Raw genomic sequence first — 20,006 nt, 5'->3', positions numbered from 1 at the left:
AAGTCTATTGGCTGTCCCAAAATCAGTACCAGACCCGGTTTCCAGACGGCAATGTGTGTGTTGTTACAAGGAATGCAAACTCATTTTATCAATGAGTGAACCACATAGAGGAATACGACATCTATCGTGAGCCAATCTGCATTCTGTTGCCTGCAAAAGCCGACGATCAGGTAAAATTTCTAAAAGCAGCGTGACTAGATATTTGCGTTAATTTCATGATACGTGTAAAACGCATTGAAAACGCCAAATTGCAGTCATAAAATATATAATATTAGTAAATCACCCAATCGAATGTTAACGTAGGTATGTGGAAAAGAACTGCAATAACAATAACAAACTATGTGCCCAAAGAGTTGTCTTTGGCATGTCGCTTTTTGAAATATGACCAAAATATCAAATTTTGGAAAAACGCCCCAAAATTTAAAACAAACACGAACCTTCCAAAATAAATATATATTAGCACTCGGCGGCCCAGTCACTACCTGCCGCTGTGATTTGGGGTAACTCATTGCTTCCCCTCTCCAGATACCGGAACTTCAAGGTCGCTCATACCCCAGCCCTTAAGTCATCGACAATGCAGTGAAAACACGGAATTGATATGGGAAGTGGAAGGCAAACTCTACACACATGACAGATGCGGAGGGTCTCTGTTTTGGATTAAAGATAGTTTTGGATTAAAGATATCATATCTAGTCTACACATTAATCAATAATCATGTTAACAGTCGATATCCACGAACCCACAGGAGGGTCTGAGCTGACTTTCCTAACGTTGCATGGTCTCGTGAAATTGTATTCCACAACACTTCCCCTGCACGGTGCACCCATACATGTTATATGATGCCCTCCCCACGCACACCCCTACAACTTGCGTTCCTTCTTTTGTTAGTAGAACATTTCGGGAGGACATTGTTTAAAGATGGTTATTTTCTTCTTTGTTATTTTCATTTGCAGAACCATGGTTCATTTAGCAGCTGCTGAAGATGCAGATTTCATCTGTCCAGTAGACATACTACCCGATGATGTCCTGCTTATTATATTTTCCTTTGTCACACTCATCGACAGAGCAGCAATTGCCAGGTAAAAAGATTGATTGCGATGTGCAGGGTGTCCCCGAAAGAATTGTATTGTCGGAAACCTTAACCTTTTGGGCATTTTAATGCTCGAAAAACACAACACTAAATACCGTAAAAATGCGGTAGTTAGCATATGTACTTTATCGAGCGCTTTTGAAAACATGAAATTGTACCAAAATCTGGTGCTTTACAAACTGAGCTAATAGGGTTGAGACACGCATTTGCAGGTTTACTTGTTCATATAACTATGTGTATCGACGATTTGCTCAAAACCCTTTACACTTTTGTGGATGGGGCTCTTAAATGTTTTAAAAGCGCTCGATAGTAAGCACATATGCTAACTATCGAGTTTTTACGGTTGTCGGTTAAGGAATATTAAAGAGCTACCACATACTTTTTGAATTTTGACAAAGAACGCTCCGTTCTTGAAATATAGGCTATATAAGAATAAGCCAAATCGCTATTGTAACTTCCGGTTTTTTTAGGACACTTTGCCCTTTGACCTATTTGGAAAATTCGGGTTTTGTGCGTACAAAATATAATTTAAAACTTGTTACTAGAATAAAAACAAACTTAAAAAACATTATTATTAAATGAATTAATTATTTAAATATTTTTAATGATAACATTATGACAATAATAAATAAATTATTAATAATTACAGCAATTTTCCCGATAGGTCAAAGGACAAAGTGTCCTAAAACTGCAAAAACTGTCCCACAATGCATTGCAAACTTCCAATGCCGATTGGGCTTATTGTATCTTCAATTGTATCTTGTATTTTCAAACCATTCCACAGTTTCAAAATATATCAATCAATGATCTGTATCTTGAGTACCAATCACCCGCGAAAGGAGTCTACTGATTGATTGAATCCGTGGAACGGTTTGAAATGTGGTATTTTCGGTAAATCTTATATTTTCAACAACAGAGCAATCAAAATTCAAAGCAGTATATGTGATAGCTGCTTTATTCCTCAACCACATCAGTTGTTTAGTTGTGTTGTACAATAAAATACCCAAAAATTCAAGTTACCGACGATATGAATGTTACCTAGGCTGCACTCATCACCTCTCATGTCTGTGTATGTGTATGTAGGTTGAATACAATACAGCTCTTTTCGAAGACACTTATCGGACAGGTGCGAGTGAAATGTACATGGACTCTGCATAATGTCAGTGAAATTTCCATAGAATTACGATCCAGGTCTATTCGTTGATATTCAATGATGCGATGCAGAGTTACGTACGTCTAGTGCAGGGCAATATATTCAAAATTAGTTTCACCTATCACTGTGGTATTTAATCCTGTTACATCACTGCAGCCAATTATTCTAGCCGATTATACATGGTTTTCGCGATTGCCAGATGTACATCTATGCTTTTATTATAATATCTGATATTTTTCTGTCATTTCATCTTAGGGTCTGTACACGGTGGAATGTACTTATCAGAACCGGATGCTTATGGAAGTCCATCAATCTTACCTTGAGACAAAAGTTCCCGCCTAATTCCAACACCGTCCGGGGCTTCTTAGAAACATACGCAACCAACTCCTTGCAAACGCTTATTCTACCACACGTCGATGATGACATACTGCGGTACCTGACAAGACATTGTATGCGACTAACAACTCTCCGTGCAGATGTCACCGAAGATGTTGATTTGGTCGGGTTACCAACGTCTTTGAAGGAGCTTCATCTTGCATGGCCATCACATATACACAATATTAGAGAGGAGCTACAGGAAGTGAACGCCAACGAACCAGTGTTATGTATCAAGTGGGGACCATACACACCAATGATGAACCTTCAAAGTCTCACAGTTACGCATATGGTATTTTCCCCAGAACTGTTTCAACAACTAAGTTCTTGTTCCACGCTCAAACATCTCCATATCGACAACTGCTGCGGTCTTGCTGAAGACGGCATTGAGGCTGTAACACGTAGTTTATCACACTTGAAAACCTTCTGGCTTGATATGTGTTCTTATGGCGTCCAAAATTTGAATGGTATTTTGCATCAGATTGTAAGAAATTTGACAAAAATATCAGATCTCCGTATTACATTTGTGCCAATAAATACGTCTTCAGAACAAGAAGAGCAGACGCCAGCAAATTTGTTTTTCAATCAACTAATGAACTGTCGTCATTTAAATCGCCTGCATTTGCAAGGTATAACTGGACTCTCCGCGCAAAATATTTCCCGCTTTTTACAGGAATGCCGCCAAATCAATTCGCTTAGTTTAAAATGGTGTGGATCAATCGCAGACGATGTTCTTGCCACTATTTTCAAAAATGGTACGAACTTGCACACAATAGAATTATTGCCCTGTAGTAAGATTTCAGATGGCGGAATGGAATCGATGTCACATCACCTTGTAGTGCAAAATGTTAAGTTAAATTACTGTCAAAATGTGACATTGCCGCAAGTATTGAAAACGGTTGTGACTTTACCGAAAGTGAAGCAAGTTGAAGTTGGAATTTATCAGCAACCTCTGAAGGCATCGAGGGAAGAGTTTGATACCGTCAAAAAATTGAAACCAAATTTGACTGTGGATGTGCAAAAATTTTCAGTGTGTATTGCAAAGAAGTAAGGAGCGCTAAAAATAGATTGACTTTCTTAACAAGTGAAGAGCTTGTTTCCAAACACATGTTTCTGATTTACCTGTACGATATTGCAACGGGTTGTGATGCTATATAGGTGTAGTAATTTCAGTTGAATGCACCATTACAAAGCCAACAGTGGATGGATGTACAGTAACAATACTGTGTGAGGCCTTTGGTTCCTAAATGAGAACAATAGTATGCATATTGTTAAGCAGCATTGTTGTGGTAAATAATGGCTTGTTGATGGTACGACTCATTGTTGCTAATGTCAAACTTGTCAAAGTAATTGTGGATCACACAAGTAAATGAGAAACACGTGGTTGTGGACTTAAACATAGTTTGGAACAGGCTCTACAAGTATAGAAGATTGTCTCGTTTGTATATATACTTTTTGTAGGACATAACATTTCTATTAGAGGTTCTGTGCTTGTGGAACCTGTTTTTTTTTTTTCAGTTCCTCGGAAGTAATGTCATGAAAAAAACCCACCCATACTTTTAATAAAATATGACACTGTGCATCCAGGGATTTCCTACATTTCCTTTGCAACCATAATGGGCCGCAAACCTACCGAACCCTTACGGTTAGGGTTAGCATATTGCGGCTCATTATGCTTGCAATAAAATAAATACGCCTAGGGCCACGATCTAGGGATAGAGTTTTGAGAGGAGCAAATAATAATAATCAAATAAAAACAATATAATGATGAATATTCATACGTAAATAGAAATTAAACTTATACGCCCAGCAAACACAAAACTTTTCAACATCATTCGCAAAAGGTTATAAAAGGTTGTCAGAAAACTTGTCGGGTTATATAAAGGGTATATTAAGAGTATAAAACGTTTTCATAACCTTAAAAAACATTTTTGATAATCAACTGCTCAGCAAAAAAAAATGTTTTCCAGAAAACGTTTAAATGTCGGGTTATATAAAGGGTATAAAAACGTTTTAATAACATTCCAAAAACATTCTTGAAAACTTGATACAAAACATTCTAAACAGAATGTTATTTTGGGGAGTTGAAAAAATATTTTGCGAAAAATGTTTGCCCAGAATATTTTCAATAACGTTTTAAAAACGTTTTCACGACCTTAAAGTTTATGTAACCCGGCATTTAAATGTTAATAAAAGGTTTTGAAAAAAAAACATTTTAAGAACATTTCTGTGTTTACTGGGTTCAAATATTTGAACATGATGTTATTTACGTATTGACACAATATTTGGCAAAAATGTTTGCAAAAATAGTTTACAATAACATTTTTTGAAAACATTTAAAAATATTGCTGTAGTGTGTTTTCATACAAAACGTTTTAAAACGTTATCATGACCTTTATATAACCCGATATTTTAATGTTATTAAAACGTTTTTACCTAAACCAAAAGCCAAAATATAACTTATTTAAAACGTTTTTGTGTTTGCTGGGCGTTACTCAAATTTGGTACACTTTTAGCAATTAAATTACAAATTTTCGCGCGTTTCGTGCGCATTTGTCCCGGTAAATTCATTTGAGTATACCCAAGCAAATAAGCAAAACGTTCTTGAAAAAAAAACCCGTTATATTGGCGGGATGGCATGGGTGGGGTATAACACTTCGAGCCGAACATGTATTCAGGAGCTGTTCAGGGTTGGGGTGGCGAGGATTGAGGGTAGGAGTGGGAAATTATTTTGTCGTACCCAGGGGTCATCAAACGGTGATTAAGGCCCTTTGTGCATCAGGGCTCCATTGGCCAAACAGGGAATCGGTGAAAAATGCTTTCTACTCTTTTTGATAATTGAACAGTGTTTGTAAAAAATTAAAGCTTACTTTAATGGTAAATACAGATCTAACCAAAGAGTGCGTTAGCAGTGAGTTTAGTGCACGTGTATGTCAGTGCAATATTTCAATATTATCTATTACAATGTAGAAAAGATCCATCAATGATAATGGTAACCTAGTTGTGAAAAGAGTGGTCATAAATTGGGCTATTCCAGAAAGTAAATGCACACCCATTAAGAGGAGTAACTTTTTAATCAAAGAAATGTCTGGAATTCCATGTCTGCTTTCTGAAAACGACTGGAATTTCAGTTGCCAATGTCGCTTGAAAAAGCTTGGAAATCCAATTAAAATGGAAGAAAAATCACGGAAATGTCTAACATTGCTCTTTGGACTATTTTTCTGTTGGATATTTTCGCCTTTGGACACTTTAAAAGTCTGGATTTCCAACAATCACGGCTGGACACAAAACTCTATAAATCCGAACTCCTCTATAGGGGGATGTGCGTCTATTTTCCGGAATAACCCATTATCAGATAGCTGGACCTTTTTACCAACTTATCGTATTCAAATTATAAAAATTATAAAAAGAAAAAGCTGAACATATTTTAAAGGACAGGCGGTGTCAGATTTACTTTTCAAGAAATTCTCGAGCAATTGGTATTCAACAGATGTATTGAATATTGATATACCATTGTGAATAAATAACATTTGTTTTGGAACAAATCAGTCTACATTATTGCATGGCTATATTGCATTAGCTTGTGCTTGAGAATAATGAGGCTACTATTGTGATATTTTTAGATTTATCGAAGCCTTTGATACAATAGACCATACATAAGTAAAACATGATAACGCTCCATGAAATGGACCAGTATGAATTTCTTAGTGTTTTTCATGGCTGGTTTCTAAACTTAATAGAAAACAACATGTAAATTGCAACATAATATGATATGGCCTCAATAATACATTTTATATGTGGTGTTCCGTAAGCATACATTTTGGGACCTTCATACCCTTTATCATATTTATATTATGATATTGTTCATATTTCACATGTATTAATTTATATTTATTTATTAAAGTATAAGCATGAAGTATAAGCTGAATGTTTTTAACAGTAATTATATGTTTGACATATTTTCCAAGCCATTGGCCATTCTGTTCGCATGTTCATGTAATGCGCAAGCTCCAAAGTTTCTTAAGTAATGTTTAGTTCATAATATTATTTATAATAATAATTCAATAATATTTATTTGAATTAATTGCAAAATACAAAAGTAACAAAATGATATCAGTACCTTGCACACTTAACATTTATTACACATAACAAGACCAAATATTCACGATGGCGGGCTTAAAGTCCAAACATAAAAGTGCCTACACACCCTGATGCAGTCTCTGTTTGCTTGCTGCATAATTTTGTTGAATGATTTGTAATTGTGAAATGTGATTATGGAAAGATTAAGGCGATTGATTGATTGATTGGTTTGTTAATTGATTGATCAATGGATCGTCGTGATCATTGCATACAGACGAATCCCAGATATCTAAAAACGGTCTTTTTGTAAAGTAATGACTATAGAGGGCGATATTGGATGCAAAGCCGATTTTGCCATTGTCGCTGCTCGGCGAATCGCGTAGGGTGTAGACGGATTATACATTGGCACAGTGCATTCGTCATTAGGCGGAAAACACGCGACGCCATATGTATGTGTGTTTGTAGGGGTATATGGGGGTGGGTGTGTGTGGGGTCAGGATGTGGGTGTGTATAGGGTGACATATCTTTACCACTATAGGTGTGTATGTATGTACATAAGAGGCCATCTTCTTACCAACACAAGTGAGGTCATGTAAATAAGTTTGTAGAGTATAAGGAATAATCAAAAATAGTTATTTTTTAAAGTGAACTTATTGCGTCCCAAAACATTTCGGCTCTGTCTCCCGGCTCTGTCTGTGTCTGCTACCACGTGCAATGCTGATAAAGCCTAGTTCGTCCAGTGGTCTATGGTGTCTGTATAACCCATTGTGTAGTGCAATAATTGTAAATGTACGATATAATTTGGGATAGGCCGTTTATTGGTCCCATGATGTAGTAATGATAAGAAACGATATAAATGAAGAAAAAACAAGAAAGACAAAGGCAGTCAGTCACAGTGCTAAATAAATAAGATTACTCTCGTAAATCCATCTTTCATTTTCATTGTTTTTCGAATTATTTATATTGCAATAATCTTCTTTTTTTTTTTCATTATACCGTAGTCTAGTCAAGCTTTTTGTTGACTTCAAACTAATTGCAACATAATTGTTTTCACTGTTATGCATTTCAGAGATACTCGGTGGAAAAGGGAAAAAAATCGTTTTGGTATAAAATCATTCAAATAAAAAATAGTTTGAATTACTAGTATCTAAGATCTATCTGCGTTACCTGTGTAACGAAACATCCTGAATGGTAAACAAACTGCTCTTTATATGGGTATTTCTCTGAAAAGGTGTACTATTTGAAGATATGAATTTATGAATTTGAAAATGATTATAAAAATGTTTCCTTTACATATCTGTAAGGATGTAAGTCTCTAGTGCATGAAAACAATATTTGGCGCAATCTTTAGGGCGCCCTCTATATTATAGAGGGCGTAATCTGCAGGTTGTGCCAGGTGAGCATCATCTCCGTCACATTTAGGCCAAAAAAGAAATAAGGACAAAAAAATTGTTAAAACTCTTAATTATGAGTTTTATGGATAACTTGTAAGTTGCTTGATTCATGTTTACTTTTTTCATTTAAAAAAATATGATTTTGTACTTTCGTCATTTAGTTGGGACAATGAGAGGCAGGCTGTACGGAAAATGTCATGTCTGTTAGTATTTTTTTATACAAACTTAAGTATATTCATAATTTTGCTTGAAATAACTAAATAAATTTCCATTGACATAGTAATCACATACAATATCAATTACATTTCCAAATAGTAAATTCCATGTTGTCTGGGTCAAAGGTCAAAAAAAGGTCAACAACAATTGTGATGGAGATGACAATGCTGTGATGGAGATGATAGTGATGTGACGGAGATGATATTTCTACACAAATTCCTATAGAGAATCATCTCCGTCATAGACATTTGATTTCAGTAATGTTTTCACACTACTTGAAAATTAAATTCATACAGATGAGAAGGTCTAGAATTGGTAAGCATTTTCTGATAAACTAAACTGGACTTCGCTGTATCTCAAGATCCGGTGATGTGATGGAGATGATGGTGATGTGACGGAGATGATATTTCTACACAAATTCCTATAGAGAATCATCTCCGCCACGGCAAATTGTGACGCCAACTGATGTAGCGGAGATGATGGTTCAGACATTGCTTACGATTAATAGCAGGGTTAATCTTACCCACGTGTTACATATCACCACAACAGCTTGTGGGACATATTCAACCATCATTATTTTCCGGAAAATTTCAACAATAAGACTTATATCAAATTGATCAGAAACGTTTGGAGATGATGTTGAATAAAGGTACGCGCGTGTATACTTGAAGATACCCTCAAAATTGGCAGGAAAAGAGTGCCAATGTGCACCTATTCCGGGTTGATGTTTTTCGTCGTCTGTAAAAGGCAGCGTACAGGGTCAAATTATTGACCTCTGATATTTGGTCTTCACCTCCAGTCGTTTTGATGCCAATGTGACGGCAATGATGCAAAACCAAGGGACAGCAATTTTTGACACAAATTTTGAATTATTCCATAATATTGACTTTAGAAGTGGTTTTAAGCATTTAAACCTTCTTAGACATGATATTTACCCCAGTCAGTGGTAATTTTCACTTCCCACACTTGCTCACAAAAATACTACAAAATCACTAAAATTCGGTGCGTGACATCGGGACATGGGGTTTTCAGGGGTCGTCAGATATTGAAGAATTTTTGACTCAAGAAATTAATTTTTCCCCACTTGGATGTTCTTAACTATTTTTATACATACAAAAGTCCATGACTAAGCCAAAAAAGAAAAAAAAAATCCGCTTTTAAAACTTTTATGAGCGCCGGAAGTCGCGGGACTTAAAAGTTACTCTTTTCAGAGAATCACCCATATGAATAAAGCAATTTTAAAATTTGACCCATGTATGACCATTTCTCGTCAAAAAAAGGTGACATCACTGAAAGGCACAACAGGGAAAACAATTCTGTTGCAATAAGTTTCGGTAAATCCCATAAGCCTTTGCTGGTAGATCTGTGATGTCGTCACGTCGACGCACCACCATTACCGCGTACCGCACACTTCACGGCTTTGAAATCTGCAGTAAATGTGCAGTGACCATGGTAACGATGTTCGCTAAACGATGTGCATATCGGCGTGACGTCAAAAGACGACATCTCGGGTCTACCCGCAAAAGCTTATGAGATTTATCGAATGGCAATTGTTGACAGGCACTGCACACATCATCCACGACAGGTTAGATATTGTATAGGCATCAAAGTACGTGTCTTTACAAACTGCCCGTCGATTGCTGAGAGTTACTTCTATTACAAAAGAAGCGTATACTTATAATACTTATACTCCGCGCTCGGTGAGCGATTGAATAAAAACCAATTATTGGCTAAAAACAATCGCTAATATATCTCAGCGATGTAATTAATTAAGTTTTCTTTCAAAATAACCAGGGTAAATCTATTGTCACTGTTTTTCAATGTCTATATAGAATAGTAAACTCAGGAACAATAACATCACATTCCTCCGTTGCATATTGGATGAATTGATTTTATTCCTAGTTATAGTGAAAATAGATACATGTGGTGATCTGATGGTGTAGATTCATATGATATGATTATATTCTCAAATCCTAGAATATACCCCGTTATTGTTGGTATTTGTACAAAACTTTTGTAAGACTTGCAGTTGAATATATGTGTTGAAAGAATATTTCTTGAGCTGGCAACGTTAAAGAGGGTAATGAGCATGCGCAGATCGTAAAAATGAGTAATTTCAGCTGATAAATGGCAACGCTGCATTCGTAATGGGGAAGAAACGTATATTTTATCGTAGCCGGTGGTGTGCTTAGCCTGAGTCGATCGGCCTGTCTCTCTAGCTGTCTCTAACATAATCGCCATGCGTGGCTCTTGAAGAACTAGTGGATTCGCCCTATACTATCATGGTAATTTCTGACACGAAGATATAGGGATGATGACGCTGTGCTCCACCGTATCGTTAGACAACGCCATAGTCGATTTTGAGAACTAAAACAAAATATATACTAATCATGATGAATTCTTTCACTTGAACCCGAATTTATACAGATGTTCATGCAGAATAAAAAGACATAAAAAGGTATAGTCACAATAGCTAGCTAATTAAAATGTGCAATTATCAGGTAAAAAAGACAACAATCCTTAAATAACATAACCGTTGCCATGGAAACGGAATAGAACTCGCGGGTTATAAATTTAACAACGTGGCAGAAAAGATTTTCCAGATTCTTCTTGCTTACGAAAGCGTTAAATAGATTTTGGCTGCATGGCTCCTATACTGTAATAATATTAACCCTAACCGCCTAAGGGCTTTTTGGCGACGGGAAGGGAAAGAAGGAAAGAAAAAGAAAGAGAAAAGAAAGAAAGAAGTTGTTTGCTCTGGGTGGGATTCGAACCCGAGACCCACGCATGCCAAGCACTCGGTCGGCGACACTTTGCCACGGGTCTTGGGCTTCGCTGGCCAGCGAAACCGTGCCTATATATCACTTACCCAGCAAACACAAAACGTTTTCGACATCATTCGCAAAAGGTTATAAAAGGTTGTCAGAAAACGTTTAAATGTCGGGTTATATAAAGGGTATATTAAGAGTATAAAACGTTTTCATAACCTTAAAAACATTTTTGATAATCTACTGCTCAGCAAACAAAAATGTTTTACAGAAATGTCGGGTTATATAAAGGGTATAAAAACCTTTTAATAACATGCCAAAAACATTCTTGAAAACTTGATACAAAACATTTTAAACAGAATGTTATTTTGGGTTGAAAAATATTTTGCGAAAAATGTTTGCCCAAAATATTTTCAATAACGTTTTAAAACGTTTTCATGACCTTTATATAACCCGACATTTAAATGTTATTAAAAGGTTTTGAAAAAACATTTTAAAAACATTTCTGTGTTTGCTGGGTTCAAACATTTTAACATAATGTTATTTAAGTATTGACACAATATTTGGCAAAAATGTTTGCAAAAATAGTTTACAATAACATTTTTGAAAACATTTAAAAATATTGTTGTAGTGTGTTTTCATACAAAATGTTTTAAAACGTTATCATGACCTTTATATAACCCGACATTTTAATGTTATTAAAACGTTTTTACCTAAACCAAAAGCCAAAATATAACTTTTTAAAACGTTTTTGTGTTTGCTGGGTAGGGCGATTGCGTCATCACACCACGTGGGATGCACGCACGAACAGCGCATATATCAAGTAGTATTTTGTAGTATACAGGAGGGTTAGGGTTAAGACAAACCTTAACAAGTATGGCAAGTGTCATTTCTATACATAAACTGGAAGACTTACTTGACCAGTTCGCCACAAAAGAACTGACTTACACTGAAAACCAAACTGGAGTCAGGGGACTCTAAAAACAGAGTCCAGCCACTCTGCGACTCTATGTCTAAAATGACTCCATATTGGGAGTCAACTGACTCCCTCGAAGAGTCATAAATTTCTTGACTCCGGGGAAGAGTCACCGTTGATGACTCTACATAGGAGTCATTTGACTCCCAATATAGAGTCATTTTAGACATAGGGTCGCGTAGTGGCTGGACTCTGCTTCTAGAGTAACCCAGACTCCATTTATAGAGTCACCCTGACTCCATTACAGGGTCACTCTGACAGTTCGGCAATAACACAAAGTAAATGATACACACAGATGTACATCAAGAACTCAAAAGTATATACCTACCGGAATAGGTAGGAATACCGGAACTTTACTTTGAGTTTCACGCTATATAGGCGATCATATCAGACGACAGGATGGAGAAAATTAGGCTGAACCACCATACATTAGGAATGGGAGAATATACATTCCAAGGTGACAACAGCCAAACTATTCCACTTTAAACAAGTATTGACACGATCTTACTCGTTACAAGCGGTAAATTATCAATTATGACTCAACTAACTTAAAAGTGAAGGATAAATCATTTAAATTGTCATTTGGTATTTTTGAAATGCAAAATTTAGCAAAAAATAAAGAAAACAGCAGTATTGACTAAGTTGAAGCCCCAGTCAAAACAGTATATAAATTACAGATTCATGTTAAAATTGTTTGTAAATTGCTTAAAATTTAAGCAATTTACAAACAATTTTTATTTTTTACACTTTCGCTAGAATCACTGAATGGGACTTTAAGGAAAGAATGTGTATTTTCTCATATCATGTCCATGCAAACTGTTGCCGCAAGAAGGCCTAGAGTTCCAACGATGGTAGTACCGCTTGGTGCAGATTCTAACACGTGGCTTATTTGCGCGAAGTTCATCCAAATATCGCTGGAAGATAATATCATTGTCGGAGCGATAACCACAGTTCAGAAGGTTTGCTTGCTTGAGCTTTGGTAACGACACAAGCGTTTCAAAAATAGCTTCTGTCGACAGTTTCTGTCCATCAAATTGTCGTGATTCCTTGAAAATAGTCAATGATTGCAAAGACGGATGATACTGCAATGCTTTTAACCCTATATCTGTATATGGTTCGGACTCGTTTAACAATAGCATCTTTAGATTCGATAGATCACGTGCTATTATGTTCATAATTTCATCAGTTACGCATCTGCAAGCGTAAAGCCCTAGTTCTGTTATGTTAGGCAGTGCTTGGGTCATCGTAGCGAAAGATACCGGGTTAAATAAAGCCTCTGTGACGTGAAGATCTGCAAACTGTTGCCGATGTCCTAATTCTTGTAAGATGTTGTCTATACTGTACTCATCTGCAACATACATGGGCTCTGCAGATCTATAATATTTAGCCGTTATTATATGAAGGCTTGTAAGATCTGGAAGGTTATCAACAATTATTCGCAGGATCTCCTCTAAAACTGCAGCCTGGGAATGGCCGCGTTTGACCAAATATGAAGTGGTGAAATGAAGCAGACATATTTCTTGAATCTTCGGTAATCCAGACGTCAATATTTCCACGTCTTCTGCTGATATTTCATTACACTTATAAAGTGTTAGGTGGCGTAAATTTTGACATTGTAGAACTCTTGGTATTACAATGTCTCTGAATTGTATGATTGATACCATTCGAAGTTCTCTTGGAGGGTAAGCATCATCAAACGAACAATTTATCTTAGCAACGAAGGATAGCTGAAGCTTTTCAAGTTGTAAAGGTAAAACAAAGTTGGTCTTGGAAAAATACTTAATCATGTCCTTATTGCAAGAATATGGAGTGTGTTGATCTGGTGAAAGAAATGAAAGCGTTCGTAGATTTGGGCACTTATTGATCAAGTATCGCATAATGGTCCAGCTTGAAGCCCTGAGATACACCACTCTTAGCGAAGAGTCTGTGTAAGATTGAAGCATTCGCATGGTTGTGTTTGCTAACTTTTTAATGTACTTCGCTTCATCATGGTCACTCTTACGTGGTGAGTCCAGGTTGTAACCATTCCAAAAGTCTACAGTTTGCCAAACGTGTGGATCTTTGATGAGACTGTGCCACCGTTTACATGTTCTGTCGAATTGAAAAGATATAAAAAGAATCTTTAAGTTAGAAAGACTTTCAGTTTATTATATATAGGAGCCTATTCTTACCATGCTTACCAATTTGCAAAAGCAGGCAAAAGTGGAAAACAATTAAACAAAGATTGTAATATTTCTAGAAAGACCAGTCTTCTTTTAAAGGAGGATTTTGTGACCATATCATCCTCATACATTTTGCGTTTGCGAGTTATGCACGATTATGTGTATTACACTGATCCATAAGCCACTGTTGTAATTTCGTTCTAGTATACCAGAACGAAATTCAAATTTGACGATATTTTTGCTAAACGAATTAATCGTCAAGAAATTGTTGGTAGGGCCTACATAAACATTATGTAGCCAGAGGTTTCCAGTGGTATAAAAAGCTCAACCTTTTTTGAGAAAAGTGGGGGATGAGGCTGTGGATCACGAAATGCCCTTTTGTACATAAACATTATGTAGCCAGAGGTTTCCAGTGGTATAAAAATCTCAACCTTTTTTGAGAAAAGTGGGGGGATGAGGCTGTGGATCACGAAATGGTCCAGCTTGAATCCCTGAGGTGTAACACCACTCTTAGCGAAGAGTCTGTGTAAAAAGTGTTGTGCAGAAATCATTCCCAGCGTGTAATATGAATTTTTTTGCATTGTTTAACATTTGAAATAACTGAGCACAGAGCGCTATGGGTTTGGGACTTTCTTTTGATACATTACTGGAACCAATGTTTTTGGCTCCTTAAACCTGAAAGGATAAAAATTTGATTGGTTCCGTTTTTTTCTATGCTCCCTGTGGTTCCCACGAGGGGTCGAAGGTCAAAGGAGGCCAAAACTTAAAAATAGCACCATCATGTTGTAATGTATCTCAAGTTGTTCCTCTTATCACAGGGAATAAAAAAGTATATTGTCATATTTTTCTACGGTGCTTAGTTCATGTGTTATAAGGTCAAATACCGTAGGTCAAATGTCGAAACTTTCATACACAGGTGTCAAATTATTCCCTTAACATAAAATATCTGAAACATATGCTTAATTCACAATTTTGGTGCAATTTGTATTGTCATCCGCCTTCAGAGTTTATTAATGCAGCCAAAGTCCAATATAAATATGTACATGATAACATTTGACCCATGGGCCATGATTTCAATTGATTCCTATTTTGAGACAAAACGCGATTGAATCATGTTTCACCGTTGTTCATCACCGTTTAACAACGATGCGTCCGCGTCGTCTGCGTGGTTTACTTCGTGCCCGAGCGAAGTAAACCATGCAGACGCGTGGGACGCGAGTTGTTTTAACAAAAAATCAAATATTAGGCTTACCCAGGTAAAAAATTAAGAAAAGAATTAAATATCCAAAGCTAACGCTAAATACGGCGCCTCCGCCTAATGATAAACCATGCAATATGTTCTTATCTGATATTTTCGCCATATCTGCTGAGCGCAACCTCATTAATAATTACCACGAAAATAAATTACAAACCTCGATGCTGTAAGCTTCTCAGATATGGTCAGAGAGAAAATATCTGAAGTAGTACATCATCTGCGAGTATGTCGAAAAAACACGCTGGGTCATCATTTGTCGTTGATTTCGTCAATCTACTTCGCCGACTCTTGACTTGGCCCATTTCGTTAATCGCTATACAAGGAAACAGACAAACGAGATAAAACAAGAATTTGAGGATTTGACTGGATTTGTGTATATGATTTTGGTCACATATCAATTTGTAAGCGCTCTTTTTTAAAAGTCATAGTTCATTGAACATGTTGAATTTACGACCGTATGACAAAACAGGCGAATATAGTAACTTTTTGCACAGGATTTGAAATTGAAAGAGAATTGACCATTGCTCATTCTAGTGACGCTATTATATGGTCAATATAAGTGTGCTGTTTCATTTAATGACATAAAATTTGAAAAATATTTTCCACATTCGCTTTGCTATAACATTGAATTGTGTTATCTGTTGACCTAGTGACTAAAGGTGTTTTTAGGTGCGGGGAAGTGTTAGTTTTCGTTTGATATATAAAAAAATTCTGATTGGATGAAGGGAACACTTGAGGTTTCGACAAAAACCAATCAAAGAGGCCCATTTTTAGCTAGAAGCTTCACAGCTCCTATATTGCTATGCACTCAACCATGTAGTGTAATCAAAGACTGTGGTGGAGACTGCTTATTGTTCTTTGCTTGGAAGCTCTTGGGACGAAAATGTGCGCTCAGGTGTATCGAGGTGGAAACGCAAACATTTCCTGTACAAATGAACACCGACCTAAATTTCGGAAATTTCAGGAACAATTTTTTTTTTTTTGTATTTTCTCAAATTGCAAATTATTTACAGATTTTGGTGATTTTTTGGGTAATTTAAAAAAAAAATGATGGTATTATTGGAGTAAATTGGCGGACGAAGCTGTACATGCCGAAGTGCCATTTTTAAGGAAACATACCACAAACAATGGTTTTAAACTCATAGGATTATTCAAATATGTAATTTGACTTTTCTTATCCCCATTCAGTGATGAGAACATTTGGAAAATTTATATTTATATATAATATGTCTCAAAAAGATGCGTTTTGACGCGTTCTTAGTTTTGTGGAATACACGTGTATACGTTAACAGAAAATTCCAACCATCGTCGTGGTAGCATTCGCATCACCAACAAGAAATGATATAGGCTACATGACTTAGACCTAATACTATTTAAAATGTCTACCAATATGACTATTTGTATATACCGTAAAAACTCGATGGTTAGCATAATGTGCTACTATCGAGCGCTTTTGAAAACATGAAATTATACCCAAGTCCGACGCTTTACCAACTAAGCTAATGGGGTTGAGACACGCATTCACATGTTTACTTACTCGTATAAAACTATGTGTATCGATGATTTGCTAAAAACTGTGGATGGGGTTGTTTTAAAAGCGCTCGATAGTAAGCACATATGCTAACTATCGAGTTTTTACGGTATATAGCTTACGCATATAGCTAATTATTATCTAGGCCTATAGACAAGTTGACCTATGATGTCACATGTTTACATTCAGACCGCCCTCTGTTGTTTCATGCCAGGCAATATAACACAGGAGTGTTTATGGCAGACCACATAAATCTCTTCAAAACCCAACTTTTAAAAACCTTTGAAGTTTTGTGTGATATTATGTATATAGCTTGATGGATTTGTAAACCGCACGTTTGATAAAAATTTTAGTAGTATTTGCTTTGAAACCAAAGTTAATGAAAAAAAAATCAACTTCCTCCATGTAAACTATGGTGTTTTTGCCTGGCAGTTTTGATCTCAGATAAACAGAGGGCGTATCAAATGTAAACACACCCCAACTCATCTACATGTGTACTATATAGTAAGATTTATATTATGCTCACACTATAGATGTATAAATATAGCAACACGTTCTGGAAAGTAAACGGACGTAACCATGGTAACAAGGTACATGTATTATAGAAATCCACCAGTACTAGGATAATACATGACTGTCATATATCACAACCAATCAATCCATGCTCAGTATTACCATCGTAAAATATATAAATTGTGTACAGTGTTTTTCAACACAGAGAGAAGGCGGATCTCATTATTTACACCGTATATATTATTTACTCTCGTTGGTCAAGATGACGTTCGCACGACACAGCCCAGGACAACATCGGCTTCTCTGTCCATGCGCAGCATAAAATGGATGTCGTTGTGTGAGTGCTATCAACGACGCGGCGCACTGTCTGTAATTTAAAAAAAATAGCTGCATGCAGCATACCTTGTACTTTGTACCTTGTAGTCTCCACTCCCAACAAAACCAGTGACGATATAAAATATTATAGAATTCAGCGGTAGTAAAGAGAACAAAACACATCGCAACATACACCCCACAATTACATTACGACATACACAGAAAATCACATTAAAGCCATATTATAACATTTGCTGAGGAGGACGCCCTCAATATTTAAAAAAAAATTACATGGCACGATTTAGCCGCAGTCTGTGGCCCTCACGGACAATAGCGAGCGCGTAGCGCGAGGAAACGGATTTGCATGCTGGTCAGGTCATGATAGAAGATAAATATACAGAGTGACCTTCAACTTCTCCGTGTTTGGTCCGGCAGACCTACCATATAGGCGTAGGCTGCATGGGGTGTATCCTGCATATTAGTGTTCATGTTAAAACCTGAAACTAGTATAGGCCTACCTCGGGTTCAAACACATGTTTCACACTCAAGTGTACGCTACATGACTGTATATGTTTCAGGGATGATTATCCTAATGTCTAATAAATGATGAGGGACAGTAATTTGGTAGTATCCCAGCAAACACAAAAACGTTTTTAAAACGTTTTAAATAAGTTATATTTTGGCTTTTGGTTTAGGTAAAAACGTTTTAATAACATTAAAATGTCGGGTTATATAAAGGTCATGATAACGTTTTAAAACGTTTTGTATGAAAACACACTACAACAATATTTTTAAATGTTTTCAAAAAATGTTATTGTAAACTATTTATGCAAACATTTTTGCAAAATATTGTGTCAATACTTAAATAACATTATGTTAAAATATTTGAACCCAGCAAACAAAAAAATGTTCTTAAAATGTTTTTTTCAAAACCTTTTAATAACATTTAAATGTCGGGTTATAAAGGGTTCACAAAAAATAACTCCCCCCTAAAATTACAAAACATTTTTTTACATAACTTGACATACATTTCGTGGATTTGAAAAATTTAAAAACCTGTGAATAGAGGCATCTTTTCTACCCTCCCAACGTTCTTTCGTCTGAAAATCTTTTTGTTTTGGCCAAAATAATCACATTTTCTAAAAATGATGCTTTCAGAAAAAGTTGCACTTTTCAACATCCTCATTTATGTCAAAATTAGCTTCAACAAATCATTATTTTGCACTACGTGATGGTTGTATGGGTTCAGAGACAAAAGGTGAAGGCAAAAAACAACTAAATCAATCGTAACATTGATACCGAGAAAGTTGTGTACATTACACGTATGGGATGTTGAAAAGCGCAACTTTTTTAAAGCATCATTTTGGAAAGATGTGATTATTTTTGACCAAAACAAAAAATATTTGGAGAAGGGATAACTTTGGTAGGGTAGCAAAAAGATACCTCTATTCACAGGTTTTTAAATTTTTCAAATCAACAAAATGAATGTTAAGTTATGCAAAGAAATGTTCTGTAACTCCTAAATTGATTTTACCATTTTTGAAACACCGGCTCAATAAATCTTCTAGAAAAACCCCGTACATGTTAATTAGTCATTGTTTTATACTGCAAGATGATTGCATGGGTGACTGGGTAATCGAATACATGAAAATTAAAGAAAACAAAAACACCATTAAATAAATCAAAACATTGATATCGAGAATGTTTTTGTACATTAAATGTATAGGATGTGGAAAAGTGCAACTTTTTCTGAAAGCATCATTTTTGGAAAATGTGATTATTTTGGCCAAAACAAAAAGATTTTTTAATGAAAGAACTTTGGGAGGGTAAGAAAATGATTTCTTTATTCACAGGTTTTTAGATTTTTCAAAACAACGAAATCTATGTCAAGTTATGCAAAGAAATGTCTTGTAATTTTAGGGGGGGGAGTTAGTTTTTGTGAACCCTTTATAAAGGTCATGAGAACGTTTCTAAAACGTTATTGAAAATATTTTGGGCAAACATTTTTCGAAAAATATTTTTCAACCCCAAAATAACATTCTGTTTAGAATGTTTTGTATCAAGTTTTCAAGAATGTTTTTGGAATGTTATTAAAACGTTTTTATACCCTTTATATAACCCGACATTTAAACGTTTTCTGTAAAACATTTTTATTTGCTGAGCAGTAGATTATCAAAA

At 35.8% G+C, this 20,006-nt stretch overlaps 2 protein-coding genes across 2 annotated transcripts; one reads left to right on the top strand and one right to left on the bottom strand.

Moving 5' to 3' along the window:
• The first annotated feature begins 741 nt into the window (after positions 1-741).
• Positions 742-7,170, top strand: LOC140156971 (uncharacterized). The gene is made up of 2 exons (XM_072180020.1): positions 742-1,079; positions 2,499-7,170. The coding sequence occupies exons 1-2, from the start codon at positions 919-921 to the stop codon at positions 3,667-3,669; spliced, it is 1,332 nt and encodes a 443-aa protein (XP_072036121.1). The 5' UTR covers positions 742-918; the 3' UTR covers positions 3,670-7,170.
• Positions 7,171-12,706: 5,536 nt separating this feature from the next.
• Positions 12,707-18,031, bottom strand: LOC140156328 (uncharacterized). Its single transcript, XM_072179304.1, has 3 exons — positions 17,916-18,031; positions 15,627-15,782; positions 12,707-14,143 (listed from the first exon to the last, which is right to left on the bottom strand). The coding sequence occupies exon 3, from the start codon at positions 13,999-14,001 to the stop codon at positions 12,826-12,828; it is 1,176 nt and encodes a 391-aa protein (XP_072035405.1). The 5' UTR covers positions 14,002-14,143; positions 15,627-15,782; positions 17,916-18,031; the 3' UTR covers positions 12,707-12,825.
• Between the last annotated feature and the right edge of the window lie 1,975 nt (positions 18,032-20,006).

This window comes from Amphiura filiformis, chromosome 7, assembly GCF_039555335.1.
Source record: "Amphiura filiformis chromosome 7, Afil_fr2py, whole genome shotgun sequence".
Classification (NCBI taxonomy): domain Eukaryota; kingdom Metazoa; phylum Echinodermata; class Ophiuroidea; order Amphilepidida; family Amphiuridae; genus Amphiura; species Amphiura filiformis.
The sequence above is the reverse complement of the archived record's forward strand: the minus strand, read 5'-3'. Positions and strand labels throughout refer to the sequence as shown.